The sequence below is a fragment of the Cygnus atratus genome, chromosome 18, assembly GCF_013377495.2.
Source record: "Cygnus atratus isolate AKBS03 ecotype Queensland, Australia chromosome 18, CAtr_DNAZoo_HiC_assembly, whole genome shotgun sequence".
Classification (NCBI taxonomy): domain Eukaryota; kingdom Metazoa; phylum Chordata; class Aves; order Anseriformes; family Anatidae; genus Cygnus; species Cygnus atratus.
This window is the reverse complement of record NC_066379.1, coordinates 1,291,414-1,310,893: the sequence shown is the minus strand read 5'-3', so window position 1 is coordinate 1,310,893 and position 19,480 is coordinate 1,291,414. Positions and strand designations below refer to the sequence as shown.

Genomic DNA, 19,480 nt, shown 5'->3' with positions numbered 1-19,480 from the left:
ATACCAGAATAAGGCAGCCAAATTCTTTCTAAGAGACCTGAGAGACTCCTTCAAGGACTAGTGAAAGGCAGTTGGAATAGAAATGCCAAAGGGACTGCAAAGAAAGAAATTCCAATTTGTTTGGTACCTCTTAAAAGTAGATTTCTCTGGTTTGGGCACAGATTTGCTAAAGAGCTGCTGGAGAGCATCAGTGCACAAAAATCTAATGAAGTCCATGAGATACAAAGTCACAACATTCTTGTTCTACATCAGGCCTTGGCTCCATGAAAGCCTTGATGTCTTTCAGATAATGTATTCATAGGGGTGGTCCACAGTATAAGCAGTAGGACTTGTGAAATGGTACCAGAAGAAAAGAAAAAGCATCCTGTTTAGACATACGAGTGGCTTGCAGCTTCTCTGCATTATATGAAGCCATGGCTGACAGAGATCCTTTAGCTGAGGAGTCCAGTTAAGTCCATAACCGTGGCAGCAGGTGCCAGTTGCCAGAGTCCATAGTCATACAACATTGTTTCAAAGGTCCATCCCTCAGGGCAGGACTTGAAGAGAGCTAACTTTGACCTCTTCAGGGACCTAATTGGAGGAATCCCCTGGGCCAGGGCCCTAGAGGGAAAGGGGGTCCAGGAGTGTTGGCTAACATTCAAGCACCACTTCCTCCAAGCTCAGGATCAGTGCATTCCTACAAGAAAGAAGGGGTGCAGGAGACCTGCATGGATGGGCAAGGAGCTCTTCGGAAAACTTAAACAGAAGAAAAAAGTGTACATGATGTGGAAGAAGAGACAGACTCCTTGGATGGAATATAGAAACATTGTCAGAGAACGCAGGGATGCAATGAGGAAGGCCAAGGCCCAGTTACAATTAAATTTAGCATGAGACATCAAGGATAACAAGAAGGGCTTCTTCAAATACATCAGCAGCAAAAGGAAGACTAAGAAAAATATGGGTGCACTGCTAAATGAGGCAGGTGCCTCAGTGATGGCAGATACAGAGAAGGCGGAGTCACTGAATGCCTTCTTTGCTTCAGTCTTCACTGCTAAGGCTAGCCCCCATGTACTACCAAGCCTGGAAACGAGAGAAAACCTGGAGAGAGGAAGACTTTCCCCTGGTTGAAGAGGATTGGGTTAGAGGTTATTTAGGCAAGCTAGACACCCACAGATCTATGGGCCCCAATGGGATGCACCTGAGGGTGCTGAGGGAACTGGTGAGCCTCTCTCTATCATCTTTAAAAGGTCTTGGAGAACAGAAGAGGCGCCTGAGGACTAGAAGAAAGCCAACATTAATCCAGTCTTCAAGAAGCAAGACCCAGGCAACTACAGGCCAGTCAGCCTTACCTTTATCCCTGGAAAGGTAATGGAGCAGCTCATCCTTGAGGCCAAATCTAAGCATGTGGAGGAAAAGAAGGTGATCAGGTGCAGTCAACACGGATTCATCAAGGGGAAGTCAATATTTAACCAACCTGATAGCCTTCTGCAATGAGATGATTCGCTGGATGGATGAGGGGAGAACAGTTGATGTTGTCTACCTTGACTTCAGCAAGGCTTTCAACACTGTCTCCCATGACATCCTCCTGGGCAAGCTCCAGAAGTCTGGGATCCATGAGTGGACAGTGGGCTGGATTGAGAACTGGATGGGTGGCAGAGCTCAGAGGGTTGTGCTCACAGTGCCAAATCTAGTTGGAGGCCAGTGGCTATTGGTGCCCACCAGGGGTCAGTACTGGGTCCAGTGTTGTTGAACTTATTCATCAACGACCTGGATGAAGGGACAGAGTGCACTCTCCACAAGTTTGCAGATGACACAAAGCTGGGAGGAGTGGCTGAGACACCAGAGGCCTGTGTGGCTGTTCAGAGGGACCTGGACAGGCTGGAGATTTGGGCAGAGAGGAACCTCATGAGGTTCAACATGGGCAAGTACAGGGTCCTGCACCTGGGGGGGAACAACCCCAAACACCAGTACAGGCTGGGGGCTGACCTGCTGGAGAGCAGCTCTGAGGAGAGGGACCTGGGGGTAGTAGTGGACAGCAAGTTAACCATGAGCCAGCAGTGTGCCCTTGTGGCCAAGAAGGCCAATGGGATCCTAGCCTGCATTAGGAGGAGTGCGGAAAGCAGGTGGAGAGAGGTGATCCTCCCCTCTACGCAGCCCTGGTGAGGCCACACCTGGAATACTGTGTGCAGTTCTGGGCTCCCCGGTACCAGAGGGATGTAGAACATCTAGAGAGAGTACAGCGAAGAGCCACAAAGATGATTGAGGGATTGGAGCATCTGTCCTATAAGTGAGCTGGGCCTGTTTAGCCTGGAGAAGAGGAGATTGAGAGGGGAATCTCATCAATCCCTACAAATACCTGAGGGGACAACATAAAGAGGCTGGGGCCAAACTCTTCTCAGTGGTGGCCAGTGATAGGCGAAGGGGTAACGGGTATAAATTGAACCACAGGAGGTTTCATCACCATATGAGGGAGAACTTCTTTATGGTTTGGGTGACATAGCACTGGAACAGGCTGCCCAGAGAGGCTGTGGAATCTCCTTCTTTGGAGATATTCAAAACCCACCTGGATGCCATCCTGCTCAATGTGCTCTAGGTGATCCTGCTTGAGCAGGGTGGTTGGACTAGGTGATCTCTGGAGGTCCCTTCCAACCTTACCCATTCCGTGATTCTGTGAAATTACACCCTGCCAGCTGCTGGACTGATCTAATCTCATCGTGCATGTGGAAGCACGGTAGCACAAGGTGTTGCAACAAGCCCCTTGCTGATGTTCTTCAGTAAGACTGAAGTGTGAAATAGGTCTTTACACTTGGAATTCCTTCTTGAGAAAGTTAAGGTTCTTGGTGATGGACAGTAGAGCATTGACCTCACCTACGCTCTGCAGAGTGAGTCAGGATAAGAGTGGTTTCTCCTGTTGGCTCCTTAAACCTAGAGAATAAAACACCCTATGCTAATATCCCCAGGGACCTAATAAGCAGAGTGACTGAAAAATCTAACTTTCAAGGCAGGTAAATGCAAGGTGTAGGGAGGATGGTAACCATCTCATTTTAGATACCAAAGAGCTTTCTAGACCATCTGCATGATGCTGGTACGTATGACATGAGACACAAAAGGTCTTACACCTTTCTGAACAGCAGTTGGAGATGAAGTAGGAATATTCTAGGGTATCTAAAATGACCCTAATCACCTATGTTTAGGCTACTGAATTCTTCCTTCACTCCTTAACAGCATTTAAGCTCTTGTCAAGCACCTAACTCAGAGAGATAGGAAGGTTACAACTATACTTGTAGTGAAGTTCATTGATCATCAGTAAGGAATTTAATGCAAATAGATTTACAGATATCCTAACTGATACATAGAAGGAAAAGATCTGCAAGTTGCGAACTGCAAAGCAACTAGTGGTATCCAATGACACTGCAGAAGAAACTCTCAAAAACTCAATGAATTTAAGACACATGATGTTGAAGTGCTACTGGCTAAACCAGGAATGTTGAGGCTGAAGTCCTCAGGGTGAGAGTATGCAGCTCCCCAGGACATTGCTTGAAGGGTTCCCCATTCTTTGAAGAGTCACAGACAATACAATTTTGAAGATGATTAGGAAAAAGGGATGCCAGATGACTATTAGCCTTCTGTGTGGTACCTATCAGGGATGCTGACTATTAAATTCAATCCGAAGACCTCTTTTCTTTCCTACATCAGACTACGAGCTGTTACTGACTGACATGAAAAGGACAGATGAATAGACGTGTGTTTTTTAGAGAGTTGAATCTCTTAGGAGCACCATATTTCCTCACTAATGGAACAATATCTGCTTTAGCCAGACTGCTGGCTGAAGAGAGGTTTGTGGAGTATGACACTTTTAAGAAGAAGTCAGGAAGTCAAAGGCATTTTGACTGTCATTATTACCACTAATAATTTTGCATTTGCTTTGGGGATACGAGGTTTGCTTGCCTAAACAAAAGCTCTTCCTAGGCCATTAGGGACTACTTTCTGACCATGTTGTATTTCAAGAAGAATTTTAGTCACAAACATCTACAAAGTCTTGGGGAAGGCACTGTAAACTGTTACTATTTGAAAGTGTTTATGTTCTACCCTACTTCTATGTAAGGAACAAACAAAAAACCCACCCCATATTTAAAAGTTCTTGTGCAAACAGAAAAGCTTGACATAACTCTAAAAATATCCAGGCAAGGTTTAGAATGTGGATTCTCTTACCTTTTCACAAAAGAGAAGTATGAAAGAAATTGAAACTTTATGTTCCAGTTATTTTTGAGCTATAAGAGTACCACTATTTTGACTGAAAGAAACGAATTAAACTTGCTGAAACAAAATATGCACTTAAAAGCTCAGAAAGACAAAAGCTTATTCTACTCAAGATAAATAACAAAAGGAAAAGCAATGTTTTCAGCTGAGAGAACACATGGAGAGTCCAGCCCCAGAAGAGTAACTAATGAAAAAGAAGATGGTTTAGAATGGTATAATTATGATAAATTATAGCATTTGATTGAATAAAATATAATAACATTGACCATAATGAGACTTCACTTGAAGTCTTGACTGCATTTTTCTGTGCATTTTAAAGCACAAACAGAAATGTAGCTCATGCAGTGAGTAATACAATCTGCTACATGCACCTGTATATGCACACATGCCAGATGGTGGAGCAATATAAACTATTTGAGAGGCAGTGGCATAAGAGGCTTTGTAGAAATGTCAGATCATAGACTACCAGGACAGAGAAGGAGAGAACAAGTCCTAATGGAGTGAAAGACCTTTAGTTTCTCCTGGAACAAGCGTATTGCTTTTGCATATGTTCACAAAGTTTAGACTCGCCTAGTTACCTTTAATACATAATTTACACCTACAACTTTCAGAACTAGCATCACATAAATTTTGAATTTTATAGAAAAAAAAAAACAACAAAACACCTCTATGAGATTTCCCTATACTTCTGCACTTTATTCTTGCACCTAAGGAACAAGAGCCATAAACAATCTAGTAACTAATATTGACCTTAACGAATTCTAGAAGTTGCACTGATTATGAAAAGACTCTAGTGCATGTGTAATGCCTGTATGATGATGCTCATTGCTGGCTTGGCATTTCTGCTCTTCACTCAGTGCTAGGTATACTGCTTCCCTCACCACTGGCAATATCACGGTTAGATCTCCTGAAGCAGGAAATTTCAATTAAATAAAGTGTTGGCTCTGACTCTTGCAGAGTTCAGAGACAACTCATTCAACGAAGACCCATTTATAGCAAACCATTTTGCAGAACTCATATTCCATAATAAATAAATCCAAACATATTCCTGAATTACTCCTGTTCCCTAGAAAACACTGACCCAATGTTGCCTGATAAGCAAGAGCATTACAGAGCCAGTGAAGAAGCGCCCCTACCTGACTGCGTAGGTCATGCGGTCGGGTCGGATGGCTCTCATTATGCACAGGCGCTGCAGAGCTGACTTGTTCTTCCATTCCTGGGGAAACTTCTCCTTTTCAGGACACTCAGATTCAACAAACTTCTTCCACCGTTTTGCAGAACCCTCAATATCCCGATCCAGGTTTCTGAATTCTTCCATAGATGAGAGAGCCTGGAAAATTCAAGGAAGGTCTTCAGAAAAACAATCCTACATGTCCTTGAACTTGAACTGTTTTTCTAACACTACTGGCTGCTCATGCTTTGCTCCATCAGAAAGCCCAAAGCTGGAGCCTGGGAACCACAACCAGAACCCCACCAAGATCAGATTTTGTCCGTTCTCCTTTTCCCAGCTCTATTGTCAGCACATTGTCACAACAACAGCTATCAACATGGGTGATTTGCAAGGCCACAGCAAGGGGGGACTAGGGACAGTTTCATACTTGTGGAAGGTACATGCTCTGAAGGTTTTTTTGCCACCTGCATCTTCTGAACTGAAACACGTCTCAAGGTTGCCCACAGAGTGTCAGCTCTAAAATCATGCTGCACCTAACACAGCTTCCCTGAGGCTCCCACCCACATCACTGCGAGGACCTTCCCCTGCCAATGAAGCCACAACTGCATCCAGGTCTTCTCCCCCGCAGCACAGGCACCGTGACACGGGAGTTTGGAAGGGACAACACAGGAAAATCTGGCATCATCCACAATGCAGCTTTCCACAACCCAAAGCGAGAGGAAATCTGCTCTCCTTGTTTCAAAACCAGAACTCAACAACCTCAGGTAGCCAGCATGTGGTACTATGAGTTATCCCAGAAATGAGTGATTTGAATGTGGGCTGGAAACTGTGAGCCCACCTCTGACAGGAGAGCACACCACTGGCATTGCCACGAGCTGCAAGTCTGCAAACAGTCTCCCTGCTGCTTCAACAGAGGGGATTGCGCAGCAAAATCACAACTGATGGTAAAACCTGCCTTTGGGTCTGGGGTGCTGTCTGCATAGCTTGGTGCACGCACTGTGAGAAACCACAAAGCTGGGACTTCGCCATGAAGCTGAGGTGACCGTGGAGCCACAAATCTCATTAAATGCAAACTGTAAATCCAAGAATTATAGAATGTTTAGGTTGGAAAAGACCTCCAAGATATAGTCCAACCTTTAAACAGGCAGGTGATTCCTTTGTATAGACATGCTTTGTATAAACACATGTAAGCTACTGTGCCAGTGTAAGATCACTGAGTTTTTTACGTGCTAAATACAAAGACTACAGGCCTGTAGCAGAAACAGGTAGCTGAGGTGATGTACAGCTGAGCAATGAAGTGCCTAAATGATAATTACAATGAAAATGTAGCTAGACTTTTTTTTTTTAAAATGTTCCTGCCACTGTAAAGAAGTGGTGTCTATAAATATTACGCAGAAAAGTAAAGAATCCAAATTATCTTTCATACAAGTGGTAGCAAAACATATTGCACTACTTCTAAGGTTCTTTTGGATTTCAAGCAAAATTCTCGCTGAAACAAACATCTTCAGCACATTTTGCATAATCTGAAGCTGCAAACAGTTGAAAATGAAAAGGAAAGGCAAGTGGTGTATAAAAGACAGTGAATGAGCTATTTGCTATAGAAACAGAAGGACATGCTCAGAGCAAAGCAGAAGCTTCTTGATGGGCAGAGGTGTTCTGCACCATTAATGCTCCGGCTCACATCCCATACAGCTCTGCTACAGAAAGCAGCTGAGAAAGCGCCTTGAAAAATGCTGGTGTCATACCTTGTTCAGATCAACTGAAAAAATACACACTTGCCAAAGGGCTTTGAAAGTCATGCAAATGCCCTGACAGAACTGCTGAGAGATTGCCTTGGATATGATGCTGTTGCAAATAAGGCAGAAGACACTGCAGGCCACTCTGCTGGAATGGAAGGAAAGCCACGCTGTCCCTCTGGAAAGGCTTCCCAATGAGAGTAGGAGAGCAGGGTAAAACTTTGATCTTTCTAACAGACTGAGTTTATTTAGAACCATACTTCAACCTGGAGAGTGAACCAGGGGAAAAAGCACGTCAGAGGGGCTCCTTATAACGAATGAGTTCGTGCTTTCAGCAGTGAGAACACCAGTAGATGATGGAGAGAAAGAGGTCACAAGGCTGATCCCCGTGGGTGCCATTGACACAGGACATTTGCTGAATATTACACTCATAGCATAGCAGATGCAATGGTTGGAAAAATCCTCAGAAGGTTTCCAGTCTAAGTTCGTGCTGGGACTAGGTCAGCCATGGTACCAAAATGCTGAACTCTAAAATGGAGCCTCCTCAGCCCCTCTTGGTGCTCTGTTGTAGAGCTGCACTACCCTCTTGGCAAAGATTATGTCAGATCTGAACCACCCTAGCTGCAATCTGTGACAGTTGAAACTTTTATTACATTCACTGCAACTAACAAGGAGAGCTTGGCTCAGTCATCCCACAGCTGTCCTACCAGGAGCTGTAGGCTGCTATGATGCTGCTGCGTGGTTGTCTCTTCTTCAGACTATACAAGACAAATCCCTCTACCTTTCTTCACAGGTCAAGTGCTCTAGGACCAGAGTTAGAGCTGTAGGCACAGATTTACTTGTAGATATTTCTATACATGCTTCTGGAACAAATCAAGCCTTGCCCAAAGTCACAATTTCATCAATAACTCCACAAAAAAAGATCAGAGTAGGGCACATGCAATACCACTCAATAGCTGCAGAATGGACTGACTTCATCTCCATGCCAAACTGCCAGGGACACTGAGAACTGTGTGAAGAAGGGTGTGAGCAAAGTAGTGACTCAACAGATGTTGCTTCCAAGTGTGGATTATCTCTGATGTGGAGAAATTTCAGCAGCAGAAGCCATTGCTCTAAAATCAGAGCCACATCTTGCTTTCTGTGGAAAACTGGAAAGCAGTGTACAGAACATGAGAAACTGAAATTCACCAGAGCACCACCACACATTCTGATCTGCCAAGTGTCTTGTCCTTGCAGTGATAAATATAATTGATGCACCTCTCCTACCTGCACACAGAACAGTAGCAAATGCTGAATTCAGTGGATTCATCAGTGCAAGTGCTTATATAAAACATTTTAACATTGTTGACTTCTGAAGTGAGTTACTTAAAATATCACTTCAGAACTTTGGCTGCTGCTGCTGCTTCGAGAATTCTCTTAGTGATGTTAACAAGGGAGACTGAAAAACTGCTTTCTTCTTACAAAATGACAGACGTAATCAGAGATGATAGTCTCTCTCTCTCTCCCTGAACAACATGTTGCAGAATTAAGAAAGCTCTAATTGCAAGTATAAAGTCTCTATTATATAAATTAACACTAAAATTTTCATTAGTCAACAATTTTAATTGCATTTATTAGGACTGATGGTATTAATAAGATATGCTACTATTTAAAAGCTGCAGCAGTGAAAGCTATCTCAATCAGTAATCTTTCTGTGAATATTAATTGCTTTTCAATACCTGCTGAGATATTTTCCAAGAACCTTAGACCAACAATAATATATCACTGTTTCCAAGCAGCAGGAGGAAAAGCAGGAACATAGATAGGGACAGATCAACCTGTGTAGTAAGGCTATTTTTGTCAACATAATGAAGACTAAATTTGTCAATTAAAGCTGTCATGGAAATGGAGAGAGACAAAAAACACTGACCAAAATAAAATATGAGCAAAAGGACTGGAGGGCTCTAGTTCCTGTCTATGCAACCCACATTATAATCATCTCTGATGGCTGGAAACAGGAGGCTCTTGGGTTTATATCACAAAATAAGACTTTGCCAGCAAAACAGGGCTTCTCACACTATGTCAAAGCACGGATCGTTGTTTTCTCTGAGTGATTTTTCATTCACTGAATCACAGACAATTTGCTTTATCACTTCAGTTTGCTTTGACAGTTTCTCCTCTAAGTCAGTACCAACTTCAAATTGGAGCTGAAATGTCAGCAGTTCCGTGAAGTTCACAAACTCATAAATGCAAAGCCCTCTCTTCCCCCCCATGCTTGTAGGGAATACAGTGAGTATCAGCCATCGTCTTGGAGAAGGAAACCCTAGTTGCCACAGCACAAGACCTGCTGATGTGCTTACACACACTCCTTGAGAGAGTCAGACAGAGGCCAAAAGGAAAAGGGAAAGAGCCTGAAGACAAGGACACGACAATGTCTCGGAGGGACAGGGAGAGGTCCCAGGCAGATGGGCACAATGAGGAGATGAGGTACTCATCTCCCCCTCACTGCTTGCTGCCTCCAGAGGATGGGATGAATCTCCAGTGGAAAGAACACCTTCAAAGGCCTGGTGTCATTGCTGCCACATGCAATTTATCTTCTATTGCCAGATACACAGCAACAAGCTTTTGTAAATCTATTAGAGAAAGCACATATACTCTTATCACAAATTTTGTGACAGTTATTCTAAGGACACTACACAGCCAAAACTGGTCCCAAGTTTAGACATTGCTTCATAACATTTTATATAATCTAATCAAAAAGAGATTATCTCTCTGTTTTCTTCCCACTGGCACTAAAAGAAAACATTTTTTAAGACTTTATATATATATATTTCCATAATTTAAAATATCCTACCCCAGCATCATCTAGCTCTGTTCCTAACAGCTCTGGGGCAAGCCAAGCCAAAGCAGCTCCTCATTACCATGCTCTGCTCCACCATAACTAACATGGAAAGTAATACAGTGCAAGTAAACCCAGTGCTGCCAGAGGGAGCACCTAACACTTATTTACAAGTTCCCCAGCAATCATGAGACTGGTTTCTAAAAAAGACATAATAAAGTCATAATTAAAAAATTGAAGCTATTTTTTAAAAGCTATCCTTACTTCTTGAGTCTTCATGTTATAACTGATTCATACTTCAAGTCTGACCTCCTTATCTATCTTGCTTTCAGAAAAGAACCTCTACTTAAAAAGGGCTATAAGGAACACATCAAGCATCATGTGGCTCTCTATAAAAATCACACAGTTTGAGAACACTGGAAAGAAATATTTAATATTCTCACAATATTAATAATCTGTGAGATGATTAAATCATAGAATCGTAGAATCATTACGGTTGGAAAAGACCTCCAAGATCATCTGGTCCAACCATCCCCCTACCACCACTGTCACCCACTAAACCATGTCCCTAAGCACCACGTCCAACCTTTCCTTAAACATCCCCAGGGAGGGCGACTCCACCACCTCCCTGGGCAACCCGTTCCAATGCCTGACTACTGAGCAGGCTCCACAAAATGTCCACGGTGCTCAGCAGATGTGCAACCGACCCAGCAACTACTGCTTCTGGAAAGGCAATATCCTGACAATGGCATTTGCAGAAGCTCAAGGGCTGCCATACGCTGCAGTGGCCCCCAGCCTGGGCAATGATGTGCACATAGTGCAGGAAAGACAGGCTTTTAGGCTGGTGGTTAATGATGGTTGAAGGGGAATCTTTTCCGGATGCTAGGTTAGGTATGCTATCCAGGTTAGGAGTGCTTCCAAAATGAGAACTAGGATTAGATTCAAAGCCTACTAACGCTGCAGTAATTTAAAGCATTCTAGCTGGGCAGCTGTCCCCACAGCTTGGCTGCGCATGTTGGAGCTGTGTTCCAGCAACCTGCCTGGGAGACACAGTGCTCCCACGGAGGAACAGGGAAATCCCATCAAAACTCAGCATCCTAGGCTGTCTGTACATGGGATTGTATAGTTTGGAGAAGTTTGTGTGTGAAATTTGCAATGGGGTTCAAGCAGAGTGGCTGCATGAATGTCTGATACTTGGAAACAACCTCATGTGTTTTCAAAACATCCTCTGAAGGTCTTGCGTTGTCCACCCACACTCTAAGTTATGCTTATATAAGTAAATATTCATAATTTCCTTCCTTCATTTCCTGTGGGTGGCTCACATCTCCTTAGGAATACCAGCATCCTCACAGCTGGAGAAAGAGAGCTCCTGGAAGAATGGCAAAGTCAAACCTGCATCTGGCTCAAACTGATAGATTGGATCATTCAGGAAGGAGACATATAGGCAGATGAATTACTCCATCTGAATACTACTGTTACCTAGGAGAACTAATGTATATGATGATGGATTATTTCCATCTTTCCAAGACTAGGTTTTTGGTTGTATTATTCATTCACCGAAGGTGTTGTTCTCTGTTTAGCTGCACTACCTGCATTATTCAACTCATGACGAAATCTCTCCTGAAGGTAAAAATAAAGACATGATGGTTTTGTCAAACTTCAATCACAAGCTATCTATGCCAGTCTTTCACTGTCCTCTGTCACAGATTTTCCAAATGTCCAGTGTGAATCTTTTGTGCAGTACTTTGAGATGTCTCTTGCTCTATCTTTGACTGATTTATCAAACTGATTGCTCCCTTCCCTTCAGAGAAGCCTTTTTGAAGATTGTACCCTCAGTTTTCAGGCCAACAGACATAACTCCTCCTTTTCTCCTCCTCAATCTCTCCTCACGGTCATGTTCTCATGACACTTCTCACTGCTCTCGTCTGTTTCCAGAATCTACACATCCTTCGGGAAATGCAATATGCAAAGATCAAACCAGACTTCGGCAGAGGCCTGGACAAATCTGAGTGAAGTGGTGAGTGTGTCCCCACGACTCTGTCAGACTATATTCATTGCACAAGGGCGTTCCTATTCAGGTACTGGTGATAGTGAGGTGCACTGTGGTGCGCACAGTGGAGATGGTTCTCAGATCATCAGTACCTCCACAGAAGGCCATCTTATGTTCTTCTTGGTGTTACTAGCAGGGTTCCAGAGATGGCTCTAGAGATGTCAGAGGTCAGCTGAACTATGCCTCAGACACTAAGTGCCTCAACACTGCCACGCAAAGGAAACAGTTATGAGCTCTACCATGTTACAGAAATAAGGAGCTCAAACAGGTCCTTTACAGAAGATGTAGATTTAAAGAGATGAACTTATAAAGAGGAGCCAAATCCCAGCCATCTGCCTTCATTGCCCTTCTAAACACATCTTACATATCTAGGCACAATATATTGGGTCCAAAGTGGGATGACTGCTTGCACCCCCTTCATTGCTAGCAGAGCTCTGCTCTCTGCAGTCACTCTTGGGACCACAGCTTACTCGAATCTTTTCAGGAGTGCACTGCAACCGATTATATTTTTTTTCCTATCTTTCAAGCAAAGCAATATGACATTAAAAGATACATAATGTCTAAAAAAAAAAAAAGATATTTGATATCTAAAAGATATCTCTTTCATTCCATTTAGAGGGAGCAAGGACTTTAACATTCAAAATGACCAACTAATGGCAGGCTCCAAGTCATGGCAGGGTGCACTGCAAGTGAAGGACACGGCCATAGAGACATCCAGAAAAACTCAATTTCCACTCTGCAATCAAACCGACAAAGTACGTCTTTAAATATTTGATGAGATCAAAATCTCTGCTGTATCTCAGATAAATATCAGATCATTAGCCAGCAGGTTAAAAAAGAAAAGGAAACAAAAGACAGAAGGATCTCAAGTAGTATTCTGAGATGCTGTGAATATTTCTCCGAGACTTGAGTGCTGGTGAGGACAGATGAATGTCCTTAGGAAACTTATAGATGAGAGCAGATAAATGCACATTGGAGTGTCATAATCGATGTTTTCTATCAAAGATGCACTAAAAGGCTGTACATCTAAAGAACTGAGTTAACTGAGCTAATGGAAGAGATTTAATTAAGACTATGATTCTCTGGCATAATAATAATTTTGAACGTACATAGGAAGCCGGGAGCTGCAAGTCTTTCATATTTGACCAGCCTGATCAAAGGACCTTGCTTATGTGAAAAGAACACAATATATGCAGCAGATTGTATCACAATGAATCTTTGACGAGAATGAAAAATTTCAGTGTCTGAAAACTATATAAAGTGAAAGTTGGAAGAGTTTTCTGTTCTTTTGTCAAGAAAATCCAGTTTTCTTAAATGTAAAATATATGAGATGGTATTTTTTCTCATAAGCCACACACAAAATCTTATCAACCACATTCTGCAAAATTATAAATATGGAGTTAATACACTACTTTGTCTACTGCTGTTCTCCTCCTCGAAAGCTGAATTCAGTATTTAGAGCTCATTATTCAACATCACATTATTAAACAATGCCCTTTCAGTAGCGTTTTCATATCTACATAATGAAAATTCTTCCTCTTCAGAAAAAGATGAGGGAAATGATTGGGATGAAGTAGTAATCCAAGCTGCCCAGGTGTATTCTTGCTGTATATTAACTAGCTTCACTTATCGTATGGGACACATCTGCATTCAGCAATGAGGATGCGCTGCAGAAAATATCACAAAGAAAATCAGACTCGGGAAATGTTCATTTGTGTAAAGGAGATCCAGTGCTGCCTCAATCCAGCCTGAGGGAACAGGCTGCCGAGGCAGGAGCCAGATGCACACACAGTTAATCACAGGCAATGGTTCTGCAGGAGGCACAAGGCCATGGGGTCAATGCAGACATGGCTCCACAGGAAAGGAACTGCACAAAGGGAGCTGGAGCATGGGAGAAGTTTGCAGCGCAGAGCATCAGGGGACACAGAGAAATCCATTCACCAACACTGAGCTAGTCTCAGTGGCCTGAGACCCACCCCAATCTACTAAAAAGGGCTAGTTGCAGCCAAGGCAACCACAAAAGCAAGGGCCACGTGGACACACACGACCTGATGATGCCATTTCTGTATCCATGCTCAGAGCAGAACCATGGCATTAGCTGACTGCCCTCTGGACAAATAAAGAGCAGCTCTACATGCTGCTCTGGGTGGAAGGGACCCCAGTGCATCATTTCAGACAATCCTCATCTCCCATACAGGTAACAATACCTTCAGCTTCAGGTTGTACATAGAGGAAGTTGAGTTTCCCTCCTTGCAGATCGTCAAAAGCCACCTGGACACGGTTCTGGGCAGCCTGCTCTAGGTGGCTCTGCCTGTGCAGGGAGTTGGACCAGACGGCTTCCAGAGGTCCCTTCCATCCTCAATCATTCTGTGATTCCATGATCTTTTGGCACTGGAGATTTTCCAATAAAGAAAGGGAGAAAAAATGGGGAAAAACCTACAAAGGACCACCTCTACACTGATTCTAAGTTCAATCTTAAAAAAAAAAAAAAAAAAAAAAAGTGGTCCCTTGCACACATTTCTGGCCTGATGTTCTGTGCAGTTCAAGCAGTAGCAGCATTGTATTTTTGTGGTCTAAGGTGTGGCCATGCATTTATGCGTAAAGGTGACCAACAGTCAGAAGAAACAGACAAGCTTGCATGCAGAGCAGAAAACTTCTTCAGAAGTACTAACAGAAACCACAACTTCCAAGCTAAGAACACGGAACACAGCAGGTGAAGCAATTATAATGTGTTGTAATAAAGGAAATTGAAAAGAGAGAAAACCTCAGTAAAAGAATACTTCTGACTTCTCAAGGGATCACTATTAAATACCTGCAATAGTGGTAACCGAAACGACCAACACTATGGAACACATAAGTCAGGGACTCAGCAAAGGTACTAGTTTCACTCAGTGGCGTAGTAGTCCCTATCCTGCTCTTAACTAACCCTTCCACAAGCCAGAGGCAGTATTTGCACCGAGGCTGACAACTGTGTCCTCTGCTAACCTCTCCCCTTGCTCCAGAGCTAACAAATGTGCCTCCACAAGGGCTCCACAGGAATTATCTTCTCCCACAAAGGCTGACTGAGGAACTGAATTGAGTTAAGCTCAGAGCAGCTTTTTCTCAACCTGTACTTAGTTTGAATTCAGTTCCTGTGCCAGGCTTAAGGAAGCACTAAAAAGCTTGCAACTTACCTATTTTTCCAAGTATATCAGCAGATCTAATAAAAGATATTACCTTTCCCTGAAAACTGAGCCCTTCTAGACAGGTACGTGGATTTCTTCATTCAGCTGTAAATATTGAGCTTCCCTGGCACAAATGTTACAGCACAAAGCTCTGGGAAACTTTTTGCTGAACTTAAAAGAAGCTGGAAGATGAAACCGTAAATGTGTGTCAACTGAGCAAGTATTAACTGAAAACAGCTGCACAACTGCAGAGCACTATTAGCCTGTATATATTATTAATCAAACAACAATAAGAAATAATCAGCCAAGTTACACAAGGCTGTTTGTATGCCCAGAGTCCTCAACATTTAATGAGGTTTTCTTTGAGGTTAATGTGCCCAAAATTGGAGGCACAGAATGGGCCACAAATATCAATATTGATTTGTTTTGGCACAGCTATCTTGGCCTGATACCTCTGGCAAATGCAGTGTTTTGTGCAGGAGCATTTTCAATGTTCCTCTGAAAAAATTATACAGAATGCTAAATTCCACTTCAAATTTGAAATATGAATCTGAAATGTACTTTGCTCAAGCTTTGTTGAAGAAACAATTTATTACAGCACTTAATCTTTCTGATAAAAGAAAAGGAGATTTTAGCCTGCTAATAAGCTGTATAGAAGCCATGACTAATTAACCTAATTATAGCAGTCTGTGACAAAATGTGATTGTACTAAAACTATGCCTCAAGTAGCTGGAGTTGCCAAAAACTCAAAGGCTAATAAACCAACACACATTAATAGAACATAAACACTAATAAAGTTGACACCAGCTGTATTATTTATAGTAGAATCAATATTGCAAACAATCATCACAAAAGACAATCTGAAGAGTATTCAGTAGCCAATAATGAAGAATTCATTATCCAGAAATCCTGAAATACGTTAAATTAGGGCAGATCATTGACCAGTGGCTGCAGCTCCTCAAGATGTGCAGTTCATGGGGACAGCAGATGCACAGTGAGGCTGGAGACATCTCATTCTTAGAGCCCTCTTGGACGCATTCACATCCTGCCATCTCACAGCTCAGCAAAAGGGTGTGCAGAGCAGCTTCTTCTTGGTATCGCACAGTTTCTATCTCAACCACAAACCCCAAGAGACTCAAAAGGAGAGAGGAAGCTGAGTGGGAAGGGCTCACCACAAAGAAAACCAGTTACTGCAATGCAGCTTCAGGCGGCAGTCCACTTTTATGCTCCCTCTCAATTTCTGCCTGTCTCAGGATAATTCTCCAGCAACCCCCCACACGCAGTGACTGAGTGATAGCTACCCAACACCACATCGGTTTTGGATGGATGGGTGAAAGATAGTGGCGTGCAGGCTGCTGCTGTCAACAAAGCTGTGGCATGCAGCTGATGGAAAAGAAGAAGACCTTGTGCAGTGATGCACTGACACTGTTTGAGCTCTGATGAGTATGAGCTCCTTACCACTGGTCTCATGGCCAGCTCAGACACAGTATGCTATGCACTTTAACACTCTTTCTCCTGGATATGTCAAATACACAAGAATGGCAAGAATAAAGTCTGAAGAATGAATGATAGGGAGTTGATGTTCCTTCTGGTGTTTATAAGCCTGAGCTGACTGTACCAACGTCATCACAGTAGTGAGGCAGTTGCAGCAATCACGATGGAGCACAGGGGTACATGAAAGGCCATTCTACCCACGTGTGGAATGGAGCTGGCTGGCACAGAAAGGATCATCTCACAAAGCAGAAAACTCACTGCAAATAGAGGTGTCTGCCTGGAGAGTGTATCGCCTTCAGGCAGGGCTGGTAAAGGCATCCTTGTGCACTACAAGAGTATAATGTTTTCTACGATGCACAAAAGCATCTCCAAAAGGAGAATCAGAGCCTGAAACCCGTGCAATATATGGTGGAAGTAAGTTCACCTTCCAGAAGAAGCTTATAAGACTGAAGTAGAAAGAAGCTTTGCAGTGCAGAACCCTTTCAGTCAAGTAAAGAATTTCAACTCAGAAGGACTCGAGGAACTGGAATACAGACTTCATGCTTTATATCCCCATGCTGAACATGAGCAGGACAGAGCACAGTTGAGAAAGCCTGACATTTCAAACAATAACATGTATGTGCAGGTATGATCTATAAACATCACACAGTCCAAAGAAAAAATACACTATTGCAAAGCATGGGCTTGGTGGCTGAGCTTCCCTAATTATGTGCGTTGACCCTAAGTGTTCATTTAATTTGTCTTCAAAGGGGTAACAAAAAGAAAGCTGCTGCAGTCTGAACAGCAAAACACCAATAGTAAACAAAAAGATGATTAAAGAAAGGGTGTAGATTTTTTTTAAAATTCTCCATTATTATGGAAGTACATCTTTGAGAGGATGAATAGGACTGGTTTAGCAAGAAGTTACAAGTTTATTTTATGGCTGAAAATGTGATTGTGACATTTTCAAGATGAGCTAGGTTGCTTCTGTTTGCAGAATGAGGCAGAGGCTCCATCTTCACTGCTGGTGAAGAGGCAGAGACGGTAATTCCTGGTCAGAGCAGACATGTTTGGCATGAATATTTCCTCACCACCATTTGAGATCTCTGTGGGTGACCTGGACTAGCAACAGCAGCTCCATTTGATTTCTGAACTGTTGCCTGAACTTAGAGCTCTGTCTCTGGGTCAGAGAATGATCAGATGTCACAATAAAACAAAGGTACAATCTCAGACAAGGTGTGAACAAACACATGTAACTTGAAGAATATTCCTATCCCTTCCATGAAACAAATCATACCCTGTTGAATCAGGTCCAAATCCAGCACAATTCACATTTGTTGAAAAATGGGTGCAAAGTTGGGATAACGCACATCTCTCTAGGATGCTCTTCCTCAGCTCTTCATATGGCAGTTGTTAGACTGCCTCACTGCCACGATAGCATTTTTTGTAGAGGGTCTATCACCTGGCACTGCTCTGTCCCAGGACATCTCTGCAGATGGTCATATATGCCTTTAAGTCTCACCTCCTCCCACATACAGTGAAGATGTCAATGTCCTTTATAATCTGTAACCACAACACCCAGAGGACATTCTCATTCCTGTCTTACAGAGAGAAAAGCCTAAATCTCAATGGGAAAAATCACCTTCTCGGGGACACACATCAGGAGTAGGGTCACAAAGAGCCCACAAAATTGATCTTTTACCTAAAAGTATCTTTTACCTAACTGTAGGTACCTACAGAACTCTCCATTTCTGTGGCATTTTTGTGCTGCTTCTTATGTATGGTCAGAACTTTGCTCACCCGACGCTATAAGATCTGATCTGATGGCTGCTGAAAGGCCCTCAGAAGAGGCAAGGGATGCTGACTTCACACAGCTCAAATACCTTGATTCCTCCCCAGGAGTAATTAGACAGGAACTCCACAGGGCTTGTGACTCTGGTCTGTGCTGGGTATCTTAGTAGGAAATCCAGTTCTACTGCGTTGATTTCTTTACTCATCAGTAGTATCTGTAATTTCAAACAAACAAGATATCCTTGAGCAGTCAGGATACAAAGCAGTGATGTACTCTATCAGATTAATAATTCAACTCATGGAGCTGTCAAATGCGCAGCTAAAAAGTACACAGTGCCCAATGTTGGAGGGGTGTGATGAAACAAACCCTACAGATGCTTTGGGTTTCCCCAAAAGAGAACCCAGAATAATCATAAGGACAGGCAACATAAGAAGGTCAATATATAGAAAAACTATGTGGCAAAGGCTGTAGTTTAGGTTCACACTGCTGGCAGAGACACAGGTTGGAGGATGTGCTGCAGTCCCTGTACTTGATATCTGCAGCTAAAGAACAGATAACTCCTGCAAGGAACCACAGCATGCATCCCTAGGGTATGCTACCAAGGTCTTGCCCATCTCTCACCATCTTGTTCAATTTTGAAATTAACTGGAGACATACTCCAGTATGAGAGAGTGCTAACAAAAGCCTCACACTACGTGCACCAAGAGAATAAGCAGGTCCCTGAGGTCTCAGACAACAGGGAGCTGGAGAGCATCTGGCCATTCAGCTACTCCCAGTGTTTTTAGCACCAATGGTGTCTCTGGGGACCACGTGGAGTAAGACTGCCAGAAAAATGCTCAAGGTAATTCCGGAGAGCCCTGTGGGTTCACGATCCCAGCTGCAACCGCCATTCCAAGTGTACTGCCAGCCTGCCAAAATGTCAGAGACAAAGTCCAAAAATCCTGAACGCAATTTCTGGGAGGAAAAAGAGCAGTGCTGGAATGGTGAGTTTCTCATTTCCTTGTCACAAATGCTAGACTGTACCTCATTATTGCCTA

The 19,480-nt window shown here is 43.1% G+C and overlaps 1 protein-coding gene across 1 annotated transcript in view; it reads right to left on the bottom strand.

Moving 5' to 3' along the window:
- DNAH9 (dynein axonemal heavy chain 9) overlaps positions 1-19,480 on the bottom strand; it is a 193,979-nt gene that overhangs the window by 44,257 nt on the left and 130,242 nt on the right. Inside the window, exons 58-59 of the mRNA XM_035561934.2 lie at positions 18,535-18,657; positions 5,376-5,569 (exon numbers count right to left, since the gene is read on the bottom strand). Of these exons, the coding sequence (XP_035417827.1) occupies positions 5,376-5,569; positions 18,535-18,657 (317 nt within the window). The remainder of the gene's footprint in view (positions 1-5,375; positions 5,570-18,534; positions 18,658-19,480) is intronic.